Source organism: Notamacropus eugenii, chromosome 3, assembly GCF_028372415.1.
Source record: "Notamacropus eugenii isolate mMacEug1 chromosome 3, mMacEug1.pri_v2, whole genome shotgun sequence".
NCBI lineage: Eukaryota > Metazoa > Chordata > Mammalia > Diprotodontia > Macropodidae > Notamacropus > Notamacropus eugenii.
In genome coordinates this window covers 333,898,456-333,923,541 of record NC_092874.1, presented here as the reverse complement: position 1 = coordinate 333,923,541, position 25,086 = coordinate 333,898,456, and the positions used below count along the sequence as shown (strand labels likewise).

At 41.2% G+C, this 25,086-nt stretch overlaps 2 protein-coding genes across 10 annotated transcripts in view; one reads left to right on the top strand and one right to left on the bottom strand.

Moving 5' to 3' along the window:
• Window positions 1-257, top strand: part of PLD6 (phospholipase D family member 6) — a 54,576-nt gene extending 54,319 nt beyond the window's left edge. Inside the window, exon 2 of the mRNA XM_072597067.1 lies at window positions 137-257. Coding sequence (XP_072453168.1) covers window positions 137-156 — 20 coding nt within the window. The 3' untranslated portion in view covers window positions 157-257. The remainder of the gene's footprint in view (window positions 1-136) is intronic.
• The window catches only part of MPRIP (myosin phosphatase Rho interacting protein), a 226,486-nt gene that overhangs the window by 37,616 nt on the left and 163,784 nt on the right, over window positions 1-25,086 (bottom strand). For 4 of the 9 annotated variants that reach the window (XM_072597052.1, XM_072597051.1, XM_072597050.1 and 1 more), the window contains exons 6-13: window positions 23,365-23,572; window positions 19,011-19,524; window positions 13,650-13,791; window positions 12,528-12,650; window positions 10,211-10,267; window positions 8,208-8,276; window positions 7,273-7,362; window positions 2,915-3,024 (exon numbers count right to left, since the gene is read on the bottom strand). In XM_072597052.1, the coding sequence (XP_072453153.1) occupies window positions 2,915-3,024; window positions 7,273-7,362; window positions 8,208-8,276; window positions 10,211-10,267; window positions 12,528-12,650; window positions 13,650-13,791; window positions 19,011-19,524; window positions 23,365-23,572 (1,313 nt within the window). Of the gene's footprint in view, window positions 1-2,914; window positions 3,025-7,272; window positions 7,363-8,207; window positions 8,277-8,715; window positions 8,846-10,210; window positions 10,268-12,527; window positions 12,651-13,649; window positions 13,792-19,010; window positions 19,525-23,364; window positions 23,573-25,086 lie in introns of those variants that run through there. The other 5 variants (XM_072597057.1, XM_072597060.1, XM_072597059.1 and 2 more) reach the window with 3 other exon arrangements.

Here is a 25,086-nt window from a genome sequence, read left to right as displayed (position 1 = left end):
AGGGAAAGGAGAGGAGGGCAGACAAATGAAATGTTTAGGCCCCATCCAACTCTCTAATTTTATAAATTTTTCTAAAGAGGTAAAGCCAAGATTTTGTTGTTGTTGCAATGGACATTTAATTTCTTATTTTCTGCAGGTGACACCAGAATGGCCTAGGACATATTGCTGTCAGTGTCCCTTGGCTTCAGGAAAGGCCAAAGAGTATCCTAATGCAATGACATTTTTAGCAGCTGGCACTGTGGACTTTTGCTGTCTCTTCAGACCGACCCTTAAAGAAGTTTATTTTTGAACAACCAAGGTACATGGAAAATATAGAAAATGAAGCTTACTCTTCCTAAGTATAGAGAGCCCATAGGTAGATGCATTAATTTATAGAAATCCCCGTGATTCTAGCCTACTTGGGATGAGTTCTGGACTGACCTGAATTACAGTTATCAGTATTCCACCCTACTTGGTCATGAAATACTAATGGAGAAAGTCCAAGAAAATGGCTTTTACCCACTAAGAGATTCTCTAGGATCAGATGACACCATCTAGTCCCACAAAGACCATGAAGTTACAAGCTATGGAGAGACAATCAATAGGTCCCTGAAATCTCTTCAGAAATTCTCTCATAATTATATCCACAGAGGACACCATACTATCAGGGCAGTTAAGTAGCAAAGAAAAGACTTTTGAAGTTTCTCAGTTAAAAGGAAAAAATTAAAATATTATACTTGTAGATTAAATGGCTAATAAAGGCCTTTACATAGAACTCATGCATACCAACCTTGTACACTATTCAGAATTAGCCCAGCAGAAAAGATAACTCAGAATACAATTAGTATAGAATAATATTCCCTGTAGGGGGAGACAAAAGATATGTTGTCCATCCTCTTTAAAAGCCCTTCAAAAGGCAAAGTTGCCTCAAGTTAGCCATACCCTTTTAACTATCTATACCTTAAATCCTTCCATCTCCCTACCTACCTAGGTTTTACATGGACATAGTGAGCAGATATGGATAAAACCCTTTGCAAACAAAAATTCCAAGACAACTCTAGATTAGCCTTATCAGTACCCTAGATATTACAAAAGCCACTGGTCCTCACGCTTCACCCCTTCCAATCAATCCCACAGATGATTCCTAAAACACAACTCTGATGAAAACATTTCCCTGTTCAAAAACATTAAAGGGTTCACTAAAAGCTATCAAATCAAGGCCAAACTTCTCATCATCCTATTAGACTAGGAAAACTATGTTGCTATACTTTCAGTCTACCTCATACACTCAAACACACACAGAATTCCTGTAGGATCCTACCCCCAAAAGCTGTTACAGCTGGATTTTTATGTTGGCAGTCTTGGTAAAGAAACCAAACTAATTGCTTCCTCCAGTCTGGCTTAATAAATGCTCACTGACTGACTGACTAACACTGATGAAAATGGCAATCCTGTTGGTGCTGAGCAATAATGAGTAGAGTGTTGCCTTTTTTTCTAAAACCTAGCTTCCCAGACATCCATGCCTACTTCAGAATCCAGTTACTGAAACTCACTGTACCACCAAACCAAAACCAAAAACAAAAAAAAGGTCATTAATTGAGGGAGTCCAAGAGATAAACGATCTAATGTTATAAACCCTGTACACTCCATCTTTTACAGGCCAATGGAATGACAGAAATGAAGCAGATTGATGTTTAGAAAATGATTAACTGCTTAAAAAAACAACCTCACATTTTCCTTCTCTACTCCTTCCTGATCTAAAGGGTTTTTTGGGTGAATAAGAGAGGCAGCTAAAAGGGTTATGAGAAGGGACTTTTCTTTGTGGGGGATGAAATGAGGAAGAAGGTAAAATACTATCAGCGAGGAGACTAGTTATGTGTCCACTTCAAAGCTGTAGGCTCACACACTGAATATTCCAAATTTGAACACTTAAGCTTATAGTCTACTTCCAAATTTCCCATCAGAAAAGGAAGGTTAGGGATAAATTTTAAATGCTGATATTTAAAAATGTCAATTATGGTTCCTGTCATTGACCTATCTGCCTTATAAAATATCCATGTGAGAGATGGATCTGGAATCACAACTGGAACATCAGAGTGATGGGTATGAGAGTGAGTGAGTGTGTGTGTGTGTGTGTGTGTGTGTGTGTGTGTGTGTACCGTGTGTGTGTGTGTGTGTGTGTGTGTGTGTGTGTGTTTGTCAATGAATCGAGTTTCTCTACTGTCTCCTTTCTTCCCCCTTTCTCACCTCCCACCTTTTTAAAAAGGAAAACTGCAGGGCTTTTGACCTGAAATGCAGGAAAGGGAAGACATGCAGTGAATCATGAGATATACAAACCACAAAATGTTAAAACAGGAGAGAACACAGTTTTCCAACCTGGGCTTCAGCACCGAGAGATTCAAATAGACGTTTTTCCTGGTTGCATGAAAATTAAGAGATTCAGGAATGAGGAGAAGAGAGAAGTCTAAGAGAAAGAAACTCTAAGGTGTTCTACAGGAGGCCAGAAAATGTTTTGCCTTTGGTTCAATCAGATTGCAATAGCCAAAGAGAATCATCTCCTTTCTTCCTGATATGGGAGAAAGATGTAAACAGACTTACAGCTAGCAATCCAGGTGACAGTATGAATACCACTTTCAAACAAATGAAGTGCTAAAAAATCAGATTAAGAACCCCTTAGTTAAAAAAAAAAATACTAGCCTTAAATATTTAACTGGATGCAGAGACCATGCAGCCCAACATGGGAAATGACCAATAAGAGAATATGAAAGAAAAAGAAGATGGAAAGCCATGTTTGTTTGAGTTTGATAATGAAGTAGCCCAGCCACCCTCCTCACCCTGGGGGGAAAAATGAAGAAAGAAAGGAAAGAGGAAACCAAATGGGAAGAGAGCAGAAGAATCCCTAAAGGAATCTTGGGGATATTTTTAATATACTTACCTAGTGACATCTGGGGCAGTGGTTGGGTGTACATGTTTCATGATGGTCTGGATCCAATTCCGTCGAATTCCAGAAGTCATGGCAGAGAGAGTGAACTCTCCTTCTTTTGTCTAGATAGAACACAATAAATACCTAATGAATGATGATAACATAAAGATGCGTCAAAATGTTGCTCAAGATTCTGTCTTCTCTTCTGTAAGGGAATCATTTGAAATGGATTTGGACAACTGTAGTCAGGGTGTAAAAGGAAACTTTACCAATAGGGTTGGTACTCCCAGACCTCTAAATGTAGTCTATCTTAGAGACCAGTTTCAAAATATATTACAACATGGTCGTGACCAATATATATTTTTAAATGTGACCCAGCCTTTATAGCCTTTTGTTAAACTAAACAAGAATGTGCATCTTATTTGGGAAGGGATTAGGTTATCATCTGGCTCCATCAGAGCACAGGTGGCACCTATCAAAAAGTAGTTCATTAGGAAAATCCTAAGTATTGTTCTGACCAGGTTACCACCTTGCTCAAAAAATTTTCAAGCCTATGAGAGAAAATATAACCTTTAACATGTCATCTGTCTGGGAGCTGGTTCTAAGCTATCTTTCTATCATTATTGACATTACTCTCCTTTCATGTAGTCTACTTCTGAGTCAATCAGAATGAAGCTGTTTCTTCTTCCTCCTCTGGGAGTTCAGTCAATGAGACTATTCATAAACACCCACTCCTCGCTCCTGCCTTCAACCTATTCTACCCACTTTTGTACTCCTCATGCCCCTGCTGAAATCCCCTTTTTTCTAAGTAGAGCTCAGTCAGGTCTTATGTCTTCCGTGAATGAAACCTTCTCAGAGGAAAATAACCTCTCCCTCCTCAAATTTGTCATAGCATAAGGCTGGATCTCTTCCTTTCTCTTCATGTGCTCTAGCTTTTATCATACTTTCTTTAGGAGTTGAATCCATCCTCTTCCCCCTCCTCATTATAATGCAAATTCTCTGAGAGCAGACACAGGTAACACCAGGGCCTAGCACACAGAGTTCTCATTCATTAAGGAAGCATGAAGTGCCCATCTTGGACTAGGCACTAGGGATACAAAAATAAGAATGAAACAGTCTCTGCCTGTATGGAGTTTACATTCGCTGTGTACGTAGAAAATTAAACAAAAAACATATTCAAAGTGAAATTCCCAAACGGTAGTATTAGCAACTGGGGAAAACCAGGAAAGGTTTACCATCTGAACAGTGCTTGAATTGAGACTCTTCAAGAGGGAGGGGAGGAGGAGAGTAAATTCCAGGCATAGGAATTGGAGATGTGCTGTTGTGTATGGAGAGGGTGGCGGTGGTGTTGGGGAGGAACATGGGCGAGTAAAGGAACTGAAAGTGCAAAAAGCCTAGAAAGAAAGGCAGGCTGGAGTCAAACAGAGAAAGATTTAAATACCAAACAGGAGATTAGATTTTACCCAAACAGGCAAGAGTGAGCCACTGGAGCTTCTTAAACAAGGGAGACCTGAGCTTTGGACAAAGAAAGCCTACACAAAGTCAATGTTTAATAGTGTTCATGGGACTGAAGTGGATTTATCCATTCCTGATTCCTCACCATTATGTTCTTATTTTAATCTAAACAAGACGCTTTAAAAAGTGATTAAAAATAAAGACATTAACCTTCCAGTACACTTGGAAAATTGGCTAATAGGAAAATGAAAGAATGATTGTTGTGAGATGTGTACAAAAGCAGACAAAGGCCATCAACACAAATGCTAAATCCAGTTTGGCAAGTACAACAAAGTCAAAGTTGGAAAATCATCTCATCTGTCACTGTGTTGAGACTTTACGAACATTCACTAAAAGAGAAAGGTCAAGGCATCAGCTATTTCTCCCTCCTCTTAAAGGAAAATATGAATCTGGTCTACAGCTGACATGGCCAAACTTATCTTGCTGTCCTATCAACTCCACCCTGATGGAATTCCTTTTAAAGTTTGCTTTTGTTCCTGTCAATTTTTCTATTTATAGAAGATGATAGTGAAAACTCAGTACTTCCTCAATTTCCCTATAATACTGACACTATTGAGAACCATCTTGAACAACTCTTCTTGCTTCCCTATCCTGATTTTCCTGCTGCTGCCTTTCTAACTGCCTTTTTCCCCCTTTTCTCACCTTCTAAATGAGTATTCCTTATGACCCTGTCTTCAATCCTCTTTTCATTTTTCCATATTCTCATGGGTGACATTTGTTCTCTACTCCAACAGCTTCAAATATCAAAATATCTATTCAAATTCCCAAATCCTTCCACTCTTTCCCCTTAAACATGGTTCCCCAAGCTCCAGACCTGTCTTACTCACTAGACTTTTCTACCAGGATATCCTGACAAGCACCTCAAATACATTATGTTCAAGATTACACACATAATTTTTCTTTTCAAAGGAAACAATCTCCCCAACTTACCATATCTATTAACAATACCACCATTCTTCCTATGATCACACTCTGAAATATTACTTGTTTTTCATATGGGAAATAAAACGGAGGGAAGAGACAGCTGCTAAGTTCCCTTAATTCCTTATCTGAAGTGTCTCTTTGATCCTCCCCCACCTTTCCTCCCATGCTATTACAGCCATAGTTCAAATTTTATTATACTTCTAATATGGACTGTTGCAATAGTCTAATCTCTCTTTCAAGTCTTTTCCCCACATTTTGGTCCATGCTGCATATGACTATTCTCTTAATCTTCCTAAAGTACAGTTGTGATTATAACTTCCCTCCTTAAAAATTGTTAATAACACATCATGCCTGAGGATAAAATCCAACCTTATTAAACTTGGCATTCAAGGAATATGATAAGGTTCTAACTTTCCTTTTCAGTTTTTAATCTTCCTTTACACTCCTTTTCATATCACTCACCTGCATTAACTCACTACAACCAAAATAAATTTTGTGCTTATGCTCTGGCTTTACTACTCAGATTATTACCTCCACTTAAAATGCTCTGTCTCTATGTTCACAACAGAATCCCACATCTTTTATGAGCCCTTCCCTGATTACACCAACCAGACCACACCAGTGAGCTGTTTTGGACTGGAGTGCCAGACTGGTTCCAATTCTAATTCTAACACTTCCTAGCTATGTGACCCTGGGAAAGACTTTTAACCTCTCTGAGTGTCAGCTGACTTGTCTATAATATAAATGGAGATGATAATAATGTTTATTAATAATGCTGTGGGGATCAAATAAGATAAATCTGCTTAAAAATTTTCAGGGTTGTATCATTGTCAGTTATTACTATTATTCTTCAGTCAAATTATTTTTTGTATCATTCTCATATTTTACTTATCACATACTGTCTTGTACTATAATTATATCTGTAAATATATACAGCTTACAAACTCATCAAGGGTACAGACCAAGTCTTATTCACAGAATATTCACTGAATGAATTAATGAAAGCTAGTCTTAGTTTGTTCAGTCATTTTCAGTTGTGTCTGACTCTGTGACCCCATTTGGGGTTTTCTTGGCAAAGATACTGGAGTGGTTTGCCATTTCCTTCTCCAGCTCACTTTACGGATGAGGGTTAAGTGACTTGTGCAGGGTCACACAGCTAGGAACCATCTGGGGCCAAATTTGAACTCAAGAAGAGGAGTCTTCCTGAATCCAGGCTTGGAACCCTATCCACTGCACCACCTGCAGCCCATGCTAGTCTTAGTCCATTGGTGCATAGATCAGTGGCTCTCAATCATTTCATCTCAGATTCTCATGTTACTTTCAAAAGATCCTCAACAGGACTTCCATGCTTTTACGAACAGGAAATAGAACAACTATTCTTTGTTCAGATTAGAACTGGAGGAAATAAGAGAAAAGAAGAGCTAATTGGGTGATAATGGAAATTAACAGAAGCAGAGAAGGCACTGATAACAGAGATCACGGACTGAGGTGTCAGATTTTTCTCCATAATTCTCACTATGGGAAGAGCTACCACAACAAACTGGGGGCCAGAATAACCTCCCCTTAAGGAAGTACATAGTATTTTATAGGAAGATGAATTATCCTGAGAATAGAGAGGTACTCAATTTTCGGAAACTAGTTACTGACTAAGTAGATGGTGGTGGTGGTTCATCTAACAAAGTCTTCCACATTCTGTTTCATCCCATCTCTCATCTCTAATAACTGTGTGGTGGTGGGCACAGTAACTTGAGAGTCAGAAGGTCCTGGGTTCCGATACCACTTCACCCGATAGCTGTGTTCCTCAGACTCTCTACAGAAGATGAGGGTGCTGGACTTGAGGACTTCAGAGGTCCCTTTCCCTGAATGGTTCTGAATCTGTGATCCCCAGAAGCTCATGTGCTGGGCTCTGTCCCAGTCTGTGTTCTGCTTACATGGATCTGGAAGCCATAGTTCCTCTGGACTGGATATTCAGTGACATTGCAGCAGGTAGACAGGTCAATCTCACCATCCAAATCGGCCGCCTGGAAAGAAAAGATCACAATGCATTGCCTACAGCGTGAGGTTTATTTAAAATACTTAAGGAAAAAGTCCGCATCAAAACCCATTTCTATTGGATCTTGAACCTCATAGCCCTGTGGGCAAAGCTAACATGGTTTATTGTGCATTTATCCAGGTTGTTCATTTTTCAGTCAAGTCCAACTCTTCGTGACCTCATTTGGGTTGTTTCAGTTTTGTTTTGGTTTTTTTTGGCAAAGATACTGGAGGTTTGCCATTTCCTTCTCCAGTTCATTTTACAGATGATAAAACTGATAAAAACGGGGTTCAGCGACTTACTCAGATCCACTTAGTTATTTGAATGTCCAAGGCCAGATTTGAACTCAGGAAGAAGAGTCTTCCTGACTCCAGACATAGTTTGCTATCAACTCCACTGCCTAGCTGCCCTGTTTACCCATGTAACAGTAGGAAGTAACAAATTCTTTTTTCTTGGAGTTCAGCATGCTAAAACTATCCCATCACAAAGAAAACACAGTGGACCATTCATCCTAAACTTTTTACCTAACATTTCCCAAAGAACAGAGAAAAGATGGTAAGCCACATTGCACACATATCTCCCTTAGCTGGAATCTTCTAAAAGGAAAACACTTAACAAGAACATCAAAAGCAGATCTCATTGTTCTCAAACTTTCCCAACAGGATCTGAACTAGGAAACATAAGACAACATACACTAGAACCCTTAAATCAACAAAGGAAGGAACCTGAGGCAAGAAGAAAGTAGAATCACTGGGAGCTAGACAGTCCCTGGATCTACTCAGTCTGAATTCACTCAGCTAACTCTGGCATAAAGGTGAAACAGGAGATGCTCACCTCCTCAGCTACTGAATCCCTGTAGTATCTCAGGCTCTGATCCGCCAGGACAAACCAGTGTTTTTTCCACTAAGAAAAAAAATTTTTAAAAAGGATACATGAATACTTTTTAGGAGTCTCATTCTGCCCATCTATCTGAGGCTGAGAAAGTATAACCTCTGGAATACCTCCCATGAGCACAGGTAAAGTGAATGATGCTTTGGCCCCTCCCAGTGACTGGTGGAACACAGAGAACTCTGCTTAGACTCCAAGCAGCCATGCATTTACATCAGGACAACTCGTGAAGCTGTAGCTTCTCCAGTGAAAAGCCAACCCAGAAAGCCAAGAGCTGGGCTTCTAGCAGCAGGGCTCTCTCCAGCCTCCACAGTGTTGGGTGCTTGGTGCACACAGCCCACTTGCTTTGCTGCCCTCAATCAATTTTCTATCGGAAGCCTCAAAGTTAGGGCTTCCTACCAATGAAGTCTGGGAAAGGTGACAAGTGGTCCTGAGTGGTCAAACTGAGATGTACCTGGCTGGCTAACGAGATGGGCACCTGTTTTGTTGTGTGTGTTTTTTTCCCCGCCTGCAGCCAATAGCAGCAAACTAACCAGCTAAGTTCCCAAGTCTTCACTGTGGGTAGCAATGAAGGAAACCGGGATCTTCAGGCAAAACCAAGGGGATTGGATATGGAGGAGAAAGAGAAAGAGGAAGATGACCTTGGAGAAGAGTCATTCGGGAAACAAGGTTCTGGGGCTGGTAGGAACCTTTAGAGCCCCTTTTTGTGGAGGATTAACCAACCCTAATTCATTGCTACTTGGTGGATCCTGGTTCCCTAAAGCTCCCCCTTCTCCCCACCACCCAGGGAGGTCACTGCGAGGACGTGTATGGAAAGCAGAGGCTGGGCAACTGCCACAGGCAGGAACATGAGCGCATCTTTGGGTCAGGAGTTCTATATAGGCTTAACAGTTTGAGCGCAGAGGTAGTGGTCAACAACAACTACGAGAGTAGCAGTAACAGCACTTCTATCTGAGCTGTAAGGTTTGCAAAGCACTTTACACATGTTATTTCATTTTATCTGCACAACCACTCTGGGAAGGCGGGGCTGATACTGTCTCTATTTTACAGACAGTGCATTAAGTGACTTCCCCAAGGTCACTCAGCTAGTAAGTGTCTGAGGCTCAAGTCTTTCTAACTCCAGGCCCAGAGCGCAGTCCATGGCACCATTCAGTTTTACTCCTCAAGGAGTCAGGAAGTAAAGTTGGGCTTAGGGAAGAGCGAAGGAGGAGCAGTGGGCAACTGACAGTTCCATTAGAACACCCTAATGCAATCATTTTCATTTCATCTTTCTCCATTTGGGATTCAAGCTGCTCAGGAGTGTTCTCCCCTCCAAAGGCAGTGGCAGTGGTGCCTCTAGCCCTGCTCCAAGAGGCTAACTAAAGATGCAGCAAGTCTTCCACTATGAAACCCAAAGCCCATAGGGACCTTTTAAAAAGGCTGCTCAATAATGTGGAAATTTGTTTTGCTAGACTAAGATAATATGTATTAAGGAATTTTTTTTTTAATTTAATCAATGAGAGGGAAAGGGTAGTGGTAAAGACAGATTAATTTTAAAAAATATTTGTTTCCTAAAAATATTTTTTAAAAGGCTGTTCAGAGGCATATGGAATACAATTCCTTAAAACACTGCCCTGGGGCCAGGTCCCTTATTTCTGCGAGCAGATGGGATAGATAGCTTTGGGCAAACTACAAGAAACAGGTACCTGGGAAAAATATATGTATGCATGTATGTGTATGTAGGTATGTATGTGTATATATGTGTATACACACACACATACACACACACATCCCAAGTTTCCTCCTAAGAGTAGCTGGCATAGTTCTCTCTGAGGTTCCCAGTCACATAGATTAGTAGTAAAAATACCAATTAAACCAGGAAGTTTGGGGACAAAGAGAGAAGATACTGATGTTTCCTTAACAGGTCCATGCGCTGACTCAACTCCTGGCCAAGCAGGCACTAAACTCACCTGGCCGTCCTCATACTGCTTGGTCAGCCAGCCTTTCTTGAAGTTCAGCAGGTCAGGCTATGAAGAGGAATGGGAAAGAATTACAGGACAACATTAAGGGATTTCATGCCTTGCAAGAAAGCAAATACTAGGAAGAGAAGTGCTTTACACCTGGTGTCAAGCACCTCTTCCTACTGGGAGGATGGTGAGAAAGTTAATGTTTTGTTCTACGTAAACCAATGACACTGCTTATGTTGCTTTTGATTCCATAATGAGACACTAGACAATCTCCTCAGAAAAGAGGGAGAAACTGTGCTCAGAGTGGTCATAGGAGAAGTGGCTTTGATCATCATCACTTCCAGTTCTTTGTTTGTGCAGCAGCAGAGTTGAGTAGCTCTTACTACTCCTCGTGAGAAGACAGAATCACTTGCTAAGTGAGACCTCTACACACTGGGTTGCGGGGAGAGATCCCAGGATAAAAACCTTTGTTCTTTAATGTGAACTATATGAGGATGGCAAAGAGTCGCAGAAGCTCTAGTTAAAGGAGAAAGTAATCACTTTTCAGTTGAAAAGAGGAAATACCTCTGGTGGAGACGAAGAAAATCTGCCATCTTCAACAGAAGGGATAGGCACAGCACTGACCTTCTAAGCAAAATTCATTACTTAATCACAGTAGTGACCTCCCCAGAATGACATTGTGGCTGACCGACCAATTAAGATCGTTTCTTATTTACTTGTTTCCCTATAAACTAGGGATAGATCCTATAATTGGAAAAAGCAAAACTAAGTGATAGGGGTAATTTTTCCAGCCTTTTTTTTGAATGTCTATCATGTTAACAGACAAAATCCTGGTGCTGCTAGGACTTTCACACAGATCTAGGAAGATAGGATCCAAGCATCTAAAAGAGTCCTTGTACTTCCTTATTTCTTCCACTTTATTTGGACATTTGCATATACGAGTTCTCATCTGATTAGGGTTAAGGAAAGGAACAGAATATGTGAGGATCTTCTTCACAGTTCTGGCCTCCTCCCTGCCATGTATGGGCTCCATCGGACCAAGGTAGGAATCTTCCTCTATTCCCAGTACAGCATATTTATTTTCTCTATGGATCCCAGACATTTTGCAAGCTCTAAGATCCCAACCTCTACTAACAGAAATCAGATTTTGATTCTTTTTACTGAAATTGTAAGGACAGATTAAAGAGGCCAAGGAAGGAGTTGTTCTCTGGAAATCACAAAGCAAGAGATGGTATGAGAGTTTGTTGAAGTTGTTCTTCTATTTCACACTTCAGAGTAAAAATGGAAGGTAAACACCACAGCTCCCGTTCTATGGCTTCATTTCTATACGCACTTAGTTCATCCCCAATCATAAGAGAGAAGATTCTAAATAAATATTCTGAAGTAACTAGAATTGAGATGAGAATAATGGAGAAAATAGTCCCTGAGTGGCAGAAACTGAGATACTCATGTCAGATGGACCGTTCTATGAATCAAGAATAAAATTATTGGTCCAAAAAAAAAAAAAAAAAGAGTGGAAGTCTCAGAACGATTGGGTCCTTGTTGGAGAAATTAGTTTTCTTTTCCAACCCAATGCTTCACCATTCCTTTCTGAAACCATAGTGATCAGAGACCTTGACTAAATTAAGACTCTCCACTTTTAATGTCAAGCAGAGGAGAGAATAGCTGGGGACAGGCAAGATATATAGCAAAAGTTTTACTAAGAAATTCTAGAGAATGCCTATGAACTACCCAAAACATGGATCTGGCTCGTGCCCTAAAGCAAGACTCACTCTAAGAAGACAAGAAAGTCATTTTATACAGAAACAAAATCCAAGAAAACAAAAATGGATGCTGCCATAAAATGATTTTTGAAAACTCAGAACATTAAAGGAAGATAGGATGGCCTGAGCCCCCAGAATCTTGATTTTATTCAGCCACTCTTACAGCATAGCTGGTCCACATCTATAGGGAAACTCTTCCCCATTAGGTTGTCCCTTAGGCCTCCTTTAACCTTTTTGTGGGCACAAACACAAGAGAGGAACTGGAGAAGTAGTATTTCAAGTGTCCTAAAGACTAGAGAAAAGTCGAAAAAAATAGAGAGCATGAGGGGTGAGGGTGGGAGTGGTTTTTGTTTCAATTCATCCCAAACAGAGACCAAGTGTACAATCGTACAGATGTGAAAGCACATGTACACACAAGGTGCCAGGGCAAGATGTCAGGCCCTAAAATGAGAATAAATAGAAAAGGAATAATTGTGATGGGACCTTGTTTCTTGAAACCTCAGTTCCATGTTGCCCGGTCCTGTGGAATGTAGAAGGCCAGGACAAACTGGGCTCACCGTCATGGAGGACTCTGTGGACCTTCTATCCAGTGACTTGGCTCTTCGATGCGGAGACAGGGGAGAAGCGGAAACATCTGGGATGGAGCCGATGGTGGAGGCGATAGCTTCTGTAGTACAGTCCTGTGGCAGAGAGCAGCCTCCAGTCAGTATAACCCAAACTCCTAAGGAAGCTTCAGAGTTGGGCTGAAGACCTTGAGGACAACCCTTGACATCATTTATAAAGCCTCTGCTTAAGATGAAGTCAATGAAACAAAGAAGGAATTTTCATCAGAAGATTATAGGCTTCTCAAGCATGAAAGGGGTGGGATGAGGACACCCAGCTGCCCCTCCTATATGACCTTATGCGGCTGTGGTTCTCAAACACCTGCAGAAGCCAACTTAGCTCACTTTTAGAGCAAGACTTCTCACTGAGATGTGTCCAGCATTGCTTTTCTCTAATCTACACAAACCCCTCTCTGACCTCCCCACGCCCACCAATTCTCACATCAAGGGTTTCCCAGATTCACAGAAAGAACATAACTATCTCATGGTCGTAGGAAAACGTGGAAATAGGGAGAAAATTTCAGAGCCAGGTAAAGTTCTTTGTGGTTCACATTCATGTCAACACAGTAACAGAGGAAGAAGAAGCAAGATACAGGAGAAGCAGAAATGAGGGCTTTGGAAGATACCAGTTAGAAAACATATTTTCATCTCCCTTTTCTTTATAGCTTACAGATAATACAGGAATGCCTCAGGTAAGGTGACAGCTGCCACCCTGGATAAGTAAAATTAGTAAGTGGATGGCCTTCTAAAAGGAGAAACGTGGAGTGAGACTGTAGGAAGCAACTGTCTTTCAGAGAAGACGGGAAAGAGGCATTTTATCCAGCCTCATCATTGGTGATTAATCAGTATCAAGAAGAAAGATGTTTATCACAACTTTTTGAGGTACCATCGGGATCTGTATATTAAGCATCTGTATATATAACCTGTATATTAAGCCCTGCGTGTAGTCATCAGAGGTGACTTTTAGCTAATTAGGAGCCACATAAAGTCTCACCATTGTGCACAGCTTCCCCAGCACTGAAATATGGGAGGCTGGCACCAGTGGCGGCTACCCAGAGACTATCCAAGGGGGCTTACCCGCTTCCTGGGGAAAACTCTCTTCTCACTTCGGCCCTGGCGAGTATCACTTGACAGCATGGGGCCAGCTGACAAGTTGGTCTCCATGTGCTCAGCCTTCTCAATATCCAAGGCCTCAAATTTTTCAATTACCTGGGACCTCCTGTAAAATAGACAGGACACAAAAGCCACTGAATGGAAAAGGAGAAATTTATACAATGGCCAAGACCACCTTTGGCAGGTTCATTCAGAGGCTGACCATTCTTATAAAAGTGGGACTTTGAACATCTGTTCAACCCTTAGCTCTATGATGCTCACCCCCTTCCTACTGAACTTTGTGAGTAAAAAGCAGAGGGAGCAGACAATAAGGACAAAGGGATGAAGAAAACTTATTAAACTTGGCTCTGAGAAAGAACCTCATACACATTTCAATTTTTCATTGTTGGATCAAGGAGAATTAAATGAAAACCATGATAGCCTGTTGCACATAAAACATTTTCTTAGGTGTGAACCCCTGCACCTTTCTCATTACAGAGTTTTAATATCTAGCATCAGATAAATGGAACATTTCCCCCTTTTTCATCATGGAAAGTCCTCGCCCTTCTTAGTACACATTCAGGTTTATCTGAAGCATGAAGAGACAGTTCTGAACCCCTGCATATTACCCCATGATTCTTTTCCCCACATCCTCTTTTGAACAAATGGGCTGGTGTGTTTGCTTACATGTGCCAGTGCACATGCATACATACACACATACAGAGGCACATGCACACACATTTTCACTTGTATACAATCAAAAGGTAACCACCACCTTGCAGCAGGAAGGAAAAGATTCAGTTCCCAATATTATTCATCATTTGATCATGACACTGGCTTAGCCTCCTGTTGTTCTTGGTTTAGCAAGAAAAAGGCCCATGAATTAACATTGTTTTTGCCGAATAGTAAAAAGGATCAAAACCAAATTAAAATAAAAACAAGCAAGTTGATTTCATGGGAGAGGGCTGGATGCGCCATCAAGTTGTCTACTGCTGGAGACTGAGATGAGATGGGAGCGAAGCAGGTGGAGTAAAGGCGGATAACGTCACACAGCGACACAGCAGGAGAAGGTGGAGAGGAACAAGACCTGAAAGAAAACAAGGCTGGAAAATGAATGAATAGAAAAGATATATATTTTTAAAGCAACAACAAATCAAACTTATTCAAAGAATTCAAGACACAAAAATCAAAGATCATCATTGAAAAAGGGAGAAATTAACAAATCACAGCTCTAAAAGGTTAATCCCACTGACTGAAGTCGCTAAGGGGTTTCTGAAAGAAGTTAATCAGCAGCTCTCTAAGCTCTTCTGTAGCTTCCGCCAACAGTCATGGGAGCTGGAATTCTCTAGGAATAGCTAATTCCACCTCCCTCCCCAAATCCATTACCCTTTCAATATCACATCAGAGGAGAGAAACCACAAAAACTAGTGTGTTGGTGACAGTACTGGTTCTCTCAAGGCTCTTTGATGTACAGAGTGTTACTCTCTGTCTTTGTCAATTAAGGATTACTTGTCATGTTCCCCCCATTCCCATCCCCCAACAGTTCACCTGGGCTATTTGGAAGACAAAGGACCAAAGAATGCTGAAGAAGCTAAGACCGTTAGGGACAGACTCCAAAATTCTCCTTGATTGGCAGAGCTTTATTACATTCATTATGAACAAGAGACACAGAAAGGTACATAACTGCCTCTAAGCCTTGACTCTAAAGGGTAATAGCATCCATCACAAGCCCCAGAAAATTAAAATTCATCCTTGAAATGAAGAAATGAGGGAAGGAGTTGAAATTCTGCAACAACCTGAAGAACCAGATTATCCATGGGAAAGGCCAGAAGGCAGACACTGCCAGGATGCTCCATCTGAAGGCTGGAAGAATCATATTATTTCTAAGGATATCAAATTGAAGCTTAAAGCTCTGGTTTGCAATCCTGTCTTTAAGTCAGGCAGCAAAGGCAGAGTGAGGAGAAACAGGAGAGACATGGCAAGCCACGCCATAATGCGAATTATTTTACATCTTTTAATAATGTCTTGACAGGACTCTAAGTAAGGCATCTACAATGTCCTGAATTCTTTTAGTGAGATGCTAATAAATCAGGATGCATTCAAAGGATTTTGCATTTGGTTTTTCTTTTATAAGAATACTTCACCCTATGGACATTAGAGTTAAAGGAAACCATTGGATGGTAGCAGTAGAGAGCACTATGAGTACTACTGTGGAATTCTACAAAGAGGAGGCAACGGATAGAATAAACCATCTTAGTAACATCATATTATTATTACTATATAATATTACTGATAACACTAGCTACAATGCCTTTATATGTGAGGCATTCTGAGGATATCTAAGACTAAAATTTTGTTTTATACTTCTTGCACTTTCAGTTCGCTGGAAAGATGCCAATTCTCTTGAAAACAAGTTGATGTTACAACTGACATAAATAACATAACCCTCTATCAGTTCCTGCCATAAAGGAATGCATACTGCATACCTCACCCAGCACATAGGAAAACTGACCTGCTCCAATCTCTTAGTGAAATTGGCTCAGATGTATAGAGAACGTCTATGTCAGTGGACTTCTTGAATTGAGACTGATTTTTACACCTTTCTCCTGTTCTTGTAGCTGCTGCTTTCCTAGAGTTAGAATTCGGCAGTTGCTCTGCCAAATGGGTCAAGCTTTGTGGCAGGCTTATGGAATGAGGACTAAGCTCACATAACACTGGTTCTGTAGATCAGCAGTAGGGTTCTCTAGCAGGTTTGTCCCAGGTGCATCACCAAGAAATTACTGGCTGAGAATATCAGGGTTGAGACAGAAGCTAATCAAAATATGGTGGGCTTTTTTAGAACTAGTGAATATGAACCAGAGAGCAGACATTATAATCAGGTTTCCTCATGGACAATCCAGAAGCTGGTGTTACTCAAAACAAATCAGATCTAACATATCCAGGGACAAGAAAATGGATCCTTGCAGTTGAGGAGCAGAGTTGGTGAGCATGCTGAATGAAAGCAAAGAGAAACTTCTATCCCAAAGTCATAATAAAATCACTAAATTCCAAATGAATTATTCTAAAAGCAGCCAAGCAAAGCAGATAAGCACCAAATGTTAATTCTCTGGTATGGCGCTAAACCAGGGTTCTGCTAACCCCATTTGAAAATTGCCACATACAGCACCCCCTAACCCTCACCCCGCCTTAGGAAGCTGAGTTTCTCCAGTACCCTCCCTAGTCCCATCTTTTAGGAGTGTATTTTTTTCTAAAGACAATGCAAGCCTAAAAGAGGAACTTATTACATCCTGGTTTTGTTCCCAGAGGAATCAAGAGTTTTGCCCTGAATGTTTTTCCAGGGAACTAGGCAGAAACCCCATGGCAAACTCTTCGTGTAACTACAGAGCAAAAGTGAATTGAGTCTCACTCCCTACCTTGATAAGAACAAGGCCAACTATCCTTGCATCCTTTCATTTAGTGCTTCAGTGACAGACAGAAAAATGGCACGCTGAGAAGAGTGTTCACAATACACAACACAAAAAGTGACTCTACCTGGTACTGCACCATGAGGCTCTCAATCTCCAATACAGACTCCTCCTTGGAATCTAACACAATGAGTAAATGAAGTACCAAAACAGCTTCCTTATACAAAGTTGTTTCGCTGGTGAGGAAGTGTGACTTCAAGGACAGTATCAGAGTGAGATAAGTATAGTTTTCTAATGTAAAATGTACAATGGTTCTAGATGACCAATCAAATGGGCTAAGGTGTGTAAAGTGCTCTACAAAGTACTAAATGAATAGATACTAACAGTCTAGTTGCTTCATCGTGTCCTCTTTTCAAGACATTTAGCAACCCTCCCGATACACATGGACTATTCTAGGTTTCTTCACAAGTATTTTCTTTACCAAGTCATTAGGTTGATGTGTGACCTTTGGCAAATCACTTCTCTAAGATCTCAGTTTCCTCCTTTGTAAAAATGAGGGGGGTTGGACGAGAGGATCCCAAGGTCCCATTCCAATATTCTAAGATACTGAAACCAGGGAGTTCTTGATTATCCATGGTTAAAGAGGAAAAAGCAGTACCCAGAGAACCAAAACACCCTTCTAAATCCTCAACAGGCTATACCCCAAATCCCTTGACCTTTAGTCATTGAAGATGTCCATCTAACTATGAGTTGTCAGTTTTTGGTCTTCCAGCTGGTGTAAGGGTTTCCTCTGAAAAAGCATTTCCTAGGCCCACCTGGTGAGACAACTGACCTTTGGTCAACAGGGGAAAGAGTAACATAACAGCTTAAGCACTCAAGTTTTTCCAGAGAAGACCATAGAACCCTCCCTTGATCCCAAACCAGGACCTGACCACTTCTGGAGCCAAGTGGAGCTCTTGTTTCCTGGCTAACCTGGAAACAGAGGAGCAAGGTTTCTACACAGGCAGACTACAGAAGGGAGAAAGGGGTTTTTTCACTTTTTAGAAAGCAAGGAAACCTACTTCACTTTAATGAAGATGTAAGAGGAAAAGGAAAGGACACAGTTGCCCAAATTCCACCTCCTTCCAGTGAGACAGGATCGCTGACTGAATGGTGTTCGCAGAAATAAGGTTTCAAATAAGAATTACATTATAAGTCCCAGGAACAGGTTTCAATTCACAATCCTAATCCTTATGAAGATTGGGAGGAGGAGGTAGGAGGTAGGGGTCAAGTGTAAAGGTTTATGGATTTTTAGAGCTAGAAGAATACCTTCCTCTTCTAAGATTTATGAGTGACCTTGGGAGGCATTTCACTACCTTTGGCTTCAGTTTCCTTGTTGGCAAAATAGGGGCACAGAGAGATAAAACGACTTGCCCACTATCCTGTGATAGACCAGTGACAGTTAAGGCCTGATCTCAGATCTCTTGACATCTAGTTCAGGGCTGTTTCCATTTCCAAGAAGGAAAAACCAGTGGCCTTCAGCTTTTTCTTCACAATGCTCGTCAACACTACCAGGGCTGCCCCCTTCGCTTCTTTTGCTGCCACTGCCTTCTGCCTCATAAGGACTGACGTAGCTTTCATGTGACTCACCTCAGACCAGGCAAACACTATAGATACAGCTTTTGAGAAACTGGATGCAATGGTATCAATGTGAGATGCCGGTCAGCGGCCACAGAAGATGACCCAAGACCTGAGGCAATAAGAGAATCTTGGGCTAGCTGTACTACATAAGCCTTCCTCTAGGAGCTGGTCAATGAACGCAGCATGAAATCTGCCTGTATGAATTTTAGTATCAAGAATGTGGGAGGTTCAGTGTAAAAGGGAAAAGAATCCTTGCAAAGACTGAGCCAAGAAGCAAAGGTAGCCTGCTCCCCCTGTAAAGGCCCTTTCACCCTCTCCTTACCTCCTTTGGTTGCCAAACAGACGAGCCACCTCCTCCCTGCCAGGGCTTCGGGCTCGAGTCTTGCGCTCCAGCCGCCTTCTCTCCACCTGGAAGGCTTCTCGATTACTGATCCGGATGGCCTTAGGCACGTCAGCTAGAGTGGTGTACTGCCTGCTGGCTTTAAAGGCAAAGAGGTGCCCCGGTTTCTCTTCTTCCCTCCCCCCAGCACTGCTGGAGTCCGTGTGGATGGGGTGCCGACTTGCTGAGTCCAGGGAGTTCAGGGAGATGCTGTAGACTATTCGGCCGGCAGCCTGGCGACCTGGGAAAGAAAAGGGGCGGCCATGCTCCTGGAAAGGTAGTTCTGGGTGACTATACCTGTTATTGGGGACGCTGGGGCTGGGAGGGGATGGTGGTGGTGCCAACTGCTGTTCTTCTGCCTTCAAGTCCTGCTTAGTCTTCTCCAGGGAAAAGTAGCCACTTTCCACTCTGGCCTTCCGTCCACAGTCTACTCGGTCACCATTCATGGTGCTCTCCTCTGAGATAGGGAAAAGAGGAACGGGGGGAGGGGGGAGAAAAGTGGAAAAGCAGAAAGACAAGGAGGGAGATGCAGGGCATGTACTGAGCTTGGAGGCCACTCGGGGCTAGCTGCCACTCTCTATTTCAAAGAATTCAAATGGAGCCAGGATTTTTAAAACTAGAAAATAAGGAGCAGACATGCTCTCAGGCCTCCATAGTCCTTGAAAAAGTCTCTTTATCTACCATTTCTCTCTTCTGATCCACTTCTCAACTTTCTGAAAAAGTTTTCCAAAACTGGTAACTCCAATTCCCCATTCCCTCCTTCCTCCTCCTTAATCCCTTGAAATCTGACTTGGCTCCCCACCATTCCATTCACGCTGCCCTAAGGCCAGGGACCATGGCCCCATCCTCCTTGACCTCCACTGCTTCTGACGTGGCTAGTGACTTTCTCTTCCTTGAGAGAGCACTGTCCTGGTTCTGCATCACTGGCCACTCTCTCTTCATGTCCTCAGGTGGCTGCTTAGCATTCTCCCTACTCTTCAAGGTGGGTTTCTCCTTTGTTCTCATCTCATCCCTCTTAATTTTCTCTTGGCAATCCTGGCTCTTTCCTCACATGGCAATCTCATTCGTTCTAACAACTTCAACTACTACCTCTACATGGATTATTCTAAAATATGCATACCTATTCCATGACCTCTGTTCTGAGCTCCATACCTACAATTCAAGCTGCTTTCAAAACATCCTCACTCAGACGTTTCACTAGCACCTTGAACTGTATGGGTCTGAACTGCAGCTCCTGACTTTTTCCTAAACCTGTCCTTCTTCCTACTCTTAGGTCATTCATCTAGGCACCCATGTCCTGAGCCTTGGGTTTAACTCTGATTCATCGTCCATCACTTGTCTTATCTAATCAGTTACGAAGGCCTAGTGCTTCCTTCTCAAAAACATTTCTGACACCCCCTCCCCTTTCTTCTTCTCCCCAATATCTCAGGTACTCGCTAGTGCCTATCTGGAATACTATTATATATAAATATACTGTTTCATTATTATATATTCAGTTATTTAAATTATTACTATATATTATATTTTATTATTAATATAATATTATGCTCTCCTGATAGGTCTTTCTGCTTCAACCTTTTGTCTTTCCTAATTAATCCTTCGTCCTGCTGCTTAGATAATCTTAATGGTCATGTTAGTCCACTATGCATTGTCCACTACTGCCTACTAAGTTCAAACTTATGCTTAGCATTTAAAGCCCTTTGAAGACTGTCAACAACCTGTATTTCCAGCCTTATCCTCCATGATAACCCTCTATACATTCTGTACGTAAAAACTGTTTTCTTTTGTTTTCAGTTCTCCAAATGTGTTTTACACCTTCTCACTTCTGTTTCCACCATCTGATATCCCTGAAATACCATTCATCCACCTCTGTGCTAGTGACTCCCTATTGATCCTTTAAAAGTCAACTCAATGGCTACCTGCTCCACTAAACCATGGCCGATGCCTCCTAATCAGTAGCAACTTTCCCCCTAAGATTCTAAATGGTACTATGTTTTGCATCTCTCCAATACTCTTATGCAATACTGGATGTTACAGTTGTCTGTGTTGTGGTCTGATTCTCTTACTAGACTGTAAAGTCAATGAAACTAGAGATCTTGTTTAAACTCCAGATCTTCTCTAGAATTCATGACAGATCATTGCACTCAAATTGGTTGTTAATTAGTATTTTTGTAATGAATTTACTACTAGTCGTCAGATTGGGCAATTTCTGTGGCCCCATCTTCCAGACTACCATCTGCCTATCTTTTCTGTCACAGAATTCTTTTGTCAACTCTTTTCAGAGAATAAGAGGCCTAGGCAACATACTTCCACCTTTTTTCTAATGACAATTATCACTGGACTTTCTGAACCAAAGATCAGCATACATGGTCTGATGACGCAAAGTGCTAGGCTTTTGACTCAGAAGATCTGGGATCAAATACTACCCCTGACACTTGCTAGCTGTGTAACTGTGGACAGGTAGGTTACTTGATCTCTAAGAATATAATTTTTTTTTATCTGTAAAAAAGGACGTAATACTTTCAAGTGTCTATCTCACAGTGTTGCAAGGAGGCTCAGATGAGATTACAAAGTGCCTAACATACATAAAGCACTTTGTAAACTTTAAAGTGCTAGATGTCAGCAGTTATTTTTATTTTCTTGGAAATCAAGTCTGTCTACCTAAATTCATAGAATTTGAGAGTTAACCTAAAAATGTCAAACAACGCAGGGCCAAGTCTAAGTGCCTGGGTGCTCCACTGGTGATTTCCTGTTACGCTGGCATCGAAACACACACAGTTCTCACGATCCAACCATCTCTACAGTTCTATATATTACTGTCTAGACCACATCTCTCCATCTTTCTCTACAGGAAAAGTAACATTCATGACATATGTCCATGGTATTCTATGAGTTTGAATCAAAACTGATGCCCAGTTGGGAAACTGTGTTAAGTCATCCTCCTCCTCCAGCATCATCTGAGCTACTTCTGGAGATCTGAGGGGTACAAAGTTCAGATAATTTTTTTAAATCAGAGTAATTAACAGTGGTGGAAGTCATTTATAATATATAAGAACACAAGAACCTTTAAAATGTTTGAAATCTTTTTTTTCTTTCTGAAACCAAGGCACTATTTTGCCTAATGAGAACATCATCAGGAAAAACTAAAGTGGAAAAAGGTCTTCAGAGAAGGGACTAAAGAAAGGAAAGAGGGGGAATGACTAGAATAGGGGTGGGGAACCTGAGATAAAACTCAGTCAAAGGGCTGCACCCAAGGACTTGGAATGCCACATGTGGCCTTAAGACCACAGGTTCCCCATTCCTGGACTAGAAGAATCTAGAGCTGAGGTTTGTCAAGGTTAAAGATGGGGAACCTTTCCCTAAAAGTTCCAAAAAAAATTAAGTGTGCACCAGGGGGCTAGACTTTTACCATCAAAAAGAGATTTTCTTTTTTCTAAGTTGCAGCAGGGCACCACCACAGGGAGGAAAGGGAGGAGGATCATGTATACATCCAGGTGAGTTATTATGGGAGAAGTGGGATCCTCCATCTTACTACTAGTTCTTAGGAGAAGCCTTGATAAATCCTAGCTTGGATCAAAACAAATGACAGATTCATATTCAAAAGCTTGCTTGCTATCTATTGTCCATGAGACCCATCTCAGCCTAGAGTTTCTGAGAATTTAAGAAGGTCAGTATCAGGTGCCCAATCTTGCTTCAGGAAGTCTTCCTCCATTTTCTTTTATCATGGAAAAAAACTAAGGCCGGGAAAGAATACTGGACCAGCTGTCAGTGCACCTGGGTTCCAGTCCTAGCTCAGCAAAAACAAGGTAATTAGAAGCCAATCCCTTAATTTCTCTGTGCTCCTGTTTTCTTCTGTATAAAATAAGAGAACTACACTAGCTGATCTCTAGTTTCTTCTGTCTCAAAGGTTCTAAGGTTTTAGGAAGCTAAGAAAAAATGACTCAGTAAGTAGCTTTATGGGGAGAGGCACAATTTGAAGAGTACAAGTCCACATCACAAGTGAGAGAACCGTTTCCCAATCAGCTCTATTTCCCAAACAGCTAGAAGGAAATGGATGGTCTATTTGCATTCATTTATTTTCATTTGGGGAGATTAGAAACTAAGTGAACTCACAGGGAAGTCTTTTTCAACCTAATTTTGCTTCTAATACAGAGCCTAGGTCTATTCTACCAAAGCCAGATAAATATTTAATACAATTTTTCTGAAAATTCAGACAAAGGCCCACTTTTACCTGAATTCCTTGGAAAACCCTAATTAAATATTTTCTCTCTGAAGTTCTGGATCAAGTGTGTCTTACCTTCTTTGTTTTCCAGCCCAGGTTCTTTCAATGAGCTGGCTGGAAGGACTTGACTGGATCCAGAATTCGGTACTGGGCTAAGGGTACTCCCATCTGGCTGGTCTTTGACCCTTATCTCTTCCTGCCAGAGCGTAGACTTGGTGGTGGGGATTTTTTCTGCACTCGGAATGTTGCTGCTGGTGACAGCCATCTTGGCAGGGCCAGGCTCCTAAAGGAGAAAGACAGAAGTATTCAGTGGAGTAGACCTCTTTGGAGGATTAAGGGATTTTTTGTTTCAAATTACTTTAAAACTATGAATGCTGCGACTTTGTTCATCTGGAATCATTCTGTCTTAAATTTTGGCAAGATTCAACCCTAAGAGAACAAAACGAACCCAAGAGACTTAGAAAGGCAAAACTGAAGTTATTTTCTATATGTGTTATCTTCAAATATGATATAGTCTTCCTAGTCTAGAAAATCAAAGTACGGAAGAAATTAAATTATAGATAATGCTAATACCATGTAATAACTACTTAGAACTTTTCATTCCTAGATCTTCAGAGGAGGGGAAGGGGGAGAAAGAGGAGAGAGAGGGAAGAGAGTAGGAAAGAGGAGAAGGAGCCTGCCCCCCTTTCCCTGTAAGAGGTTAAGGAACTTGTTCAAATTCATAGGAAAATTTGGATACCTAAAAGGCACATTCCCAGAAAACTCAACTCATTCCCTAGCAGGAGTAGGGAACCTATGGCCTCAAGGCCACATGTGGCCCTCTGGGTCCTCAAGTGCAGCTCTCTGATTGAATCCAAACTTCACAGAACAAATCCTCTCAATAAAAGGATTTATTCTGTAAAACTTGGACTCAGTCAAAAGGCTGCAGTTTCCCTACCCCTGTGTCTAAGCCATATAGCTCTTTTTTCTTCCTGTTCTTTATATAGGTCACAGGATCATGCTACAAATCATTAACTGTAAAATATTAAACTGTATAATGAAACATAAAGGAGTTAGTATTCAAAAATCTGTGGAAAGACAAATGCATTAATACGCTGTTGGTGGAATAGGAATTGGTAAAAAATTGGTTTAAAAAAAAAACCTCACTGTGAAAAACAATTAGGAATTACAAATGAACAGCCACTATATACCATATAAGGGTACGCCACACCCTGTATTCCAGCAATCTCATTAATGTTCATATACCACAAGAAGATCAGAGACAGAAGGCAAGGTCTCATATATTCCAAAATACTCATAGCTAACACTTAGCACAGTGCTCAGCACATAATAATAGGTACTTAATAAACGTATACTGCTTGTTGATGGTCATACTTTTTCTGCTAAGTCAAATTTTCTTTTCAGCTCTGGCCTTTTCATCAAGAATGCTTCAAAGTCCTCTATTTCATTGAAAGACCATTCTTTCCCCTGAAGTATTATACTCAGTTTTGCTGGGTAGGTGATTCTTGGTTTTAGTCCTAGTTCCTTTGACATCTGGAATATCATATTCCAAGCCCTTCTATCTCTTAATGTAGAAGCTGCTAGATCTTGGGTTATCCTGATTGTATTTCCACAACACTCAAATTGTTTCTTTCTAGCTGCATGCAATATTATCTCCTTGACCAGCGAACTCTGGAATTTGGCTGTAATGCTCCTAGGAGTTTCTCTTTTTGGATCTCTTTCAGGAGGTGATCGGTGGATTCTTTCAATATTTATTCTGCCCCCTGGTTCTGGAATATCAGGGCAATTTTCCTTGAC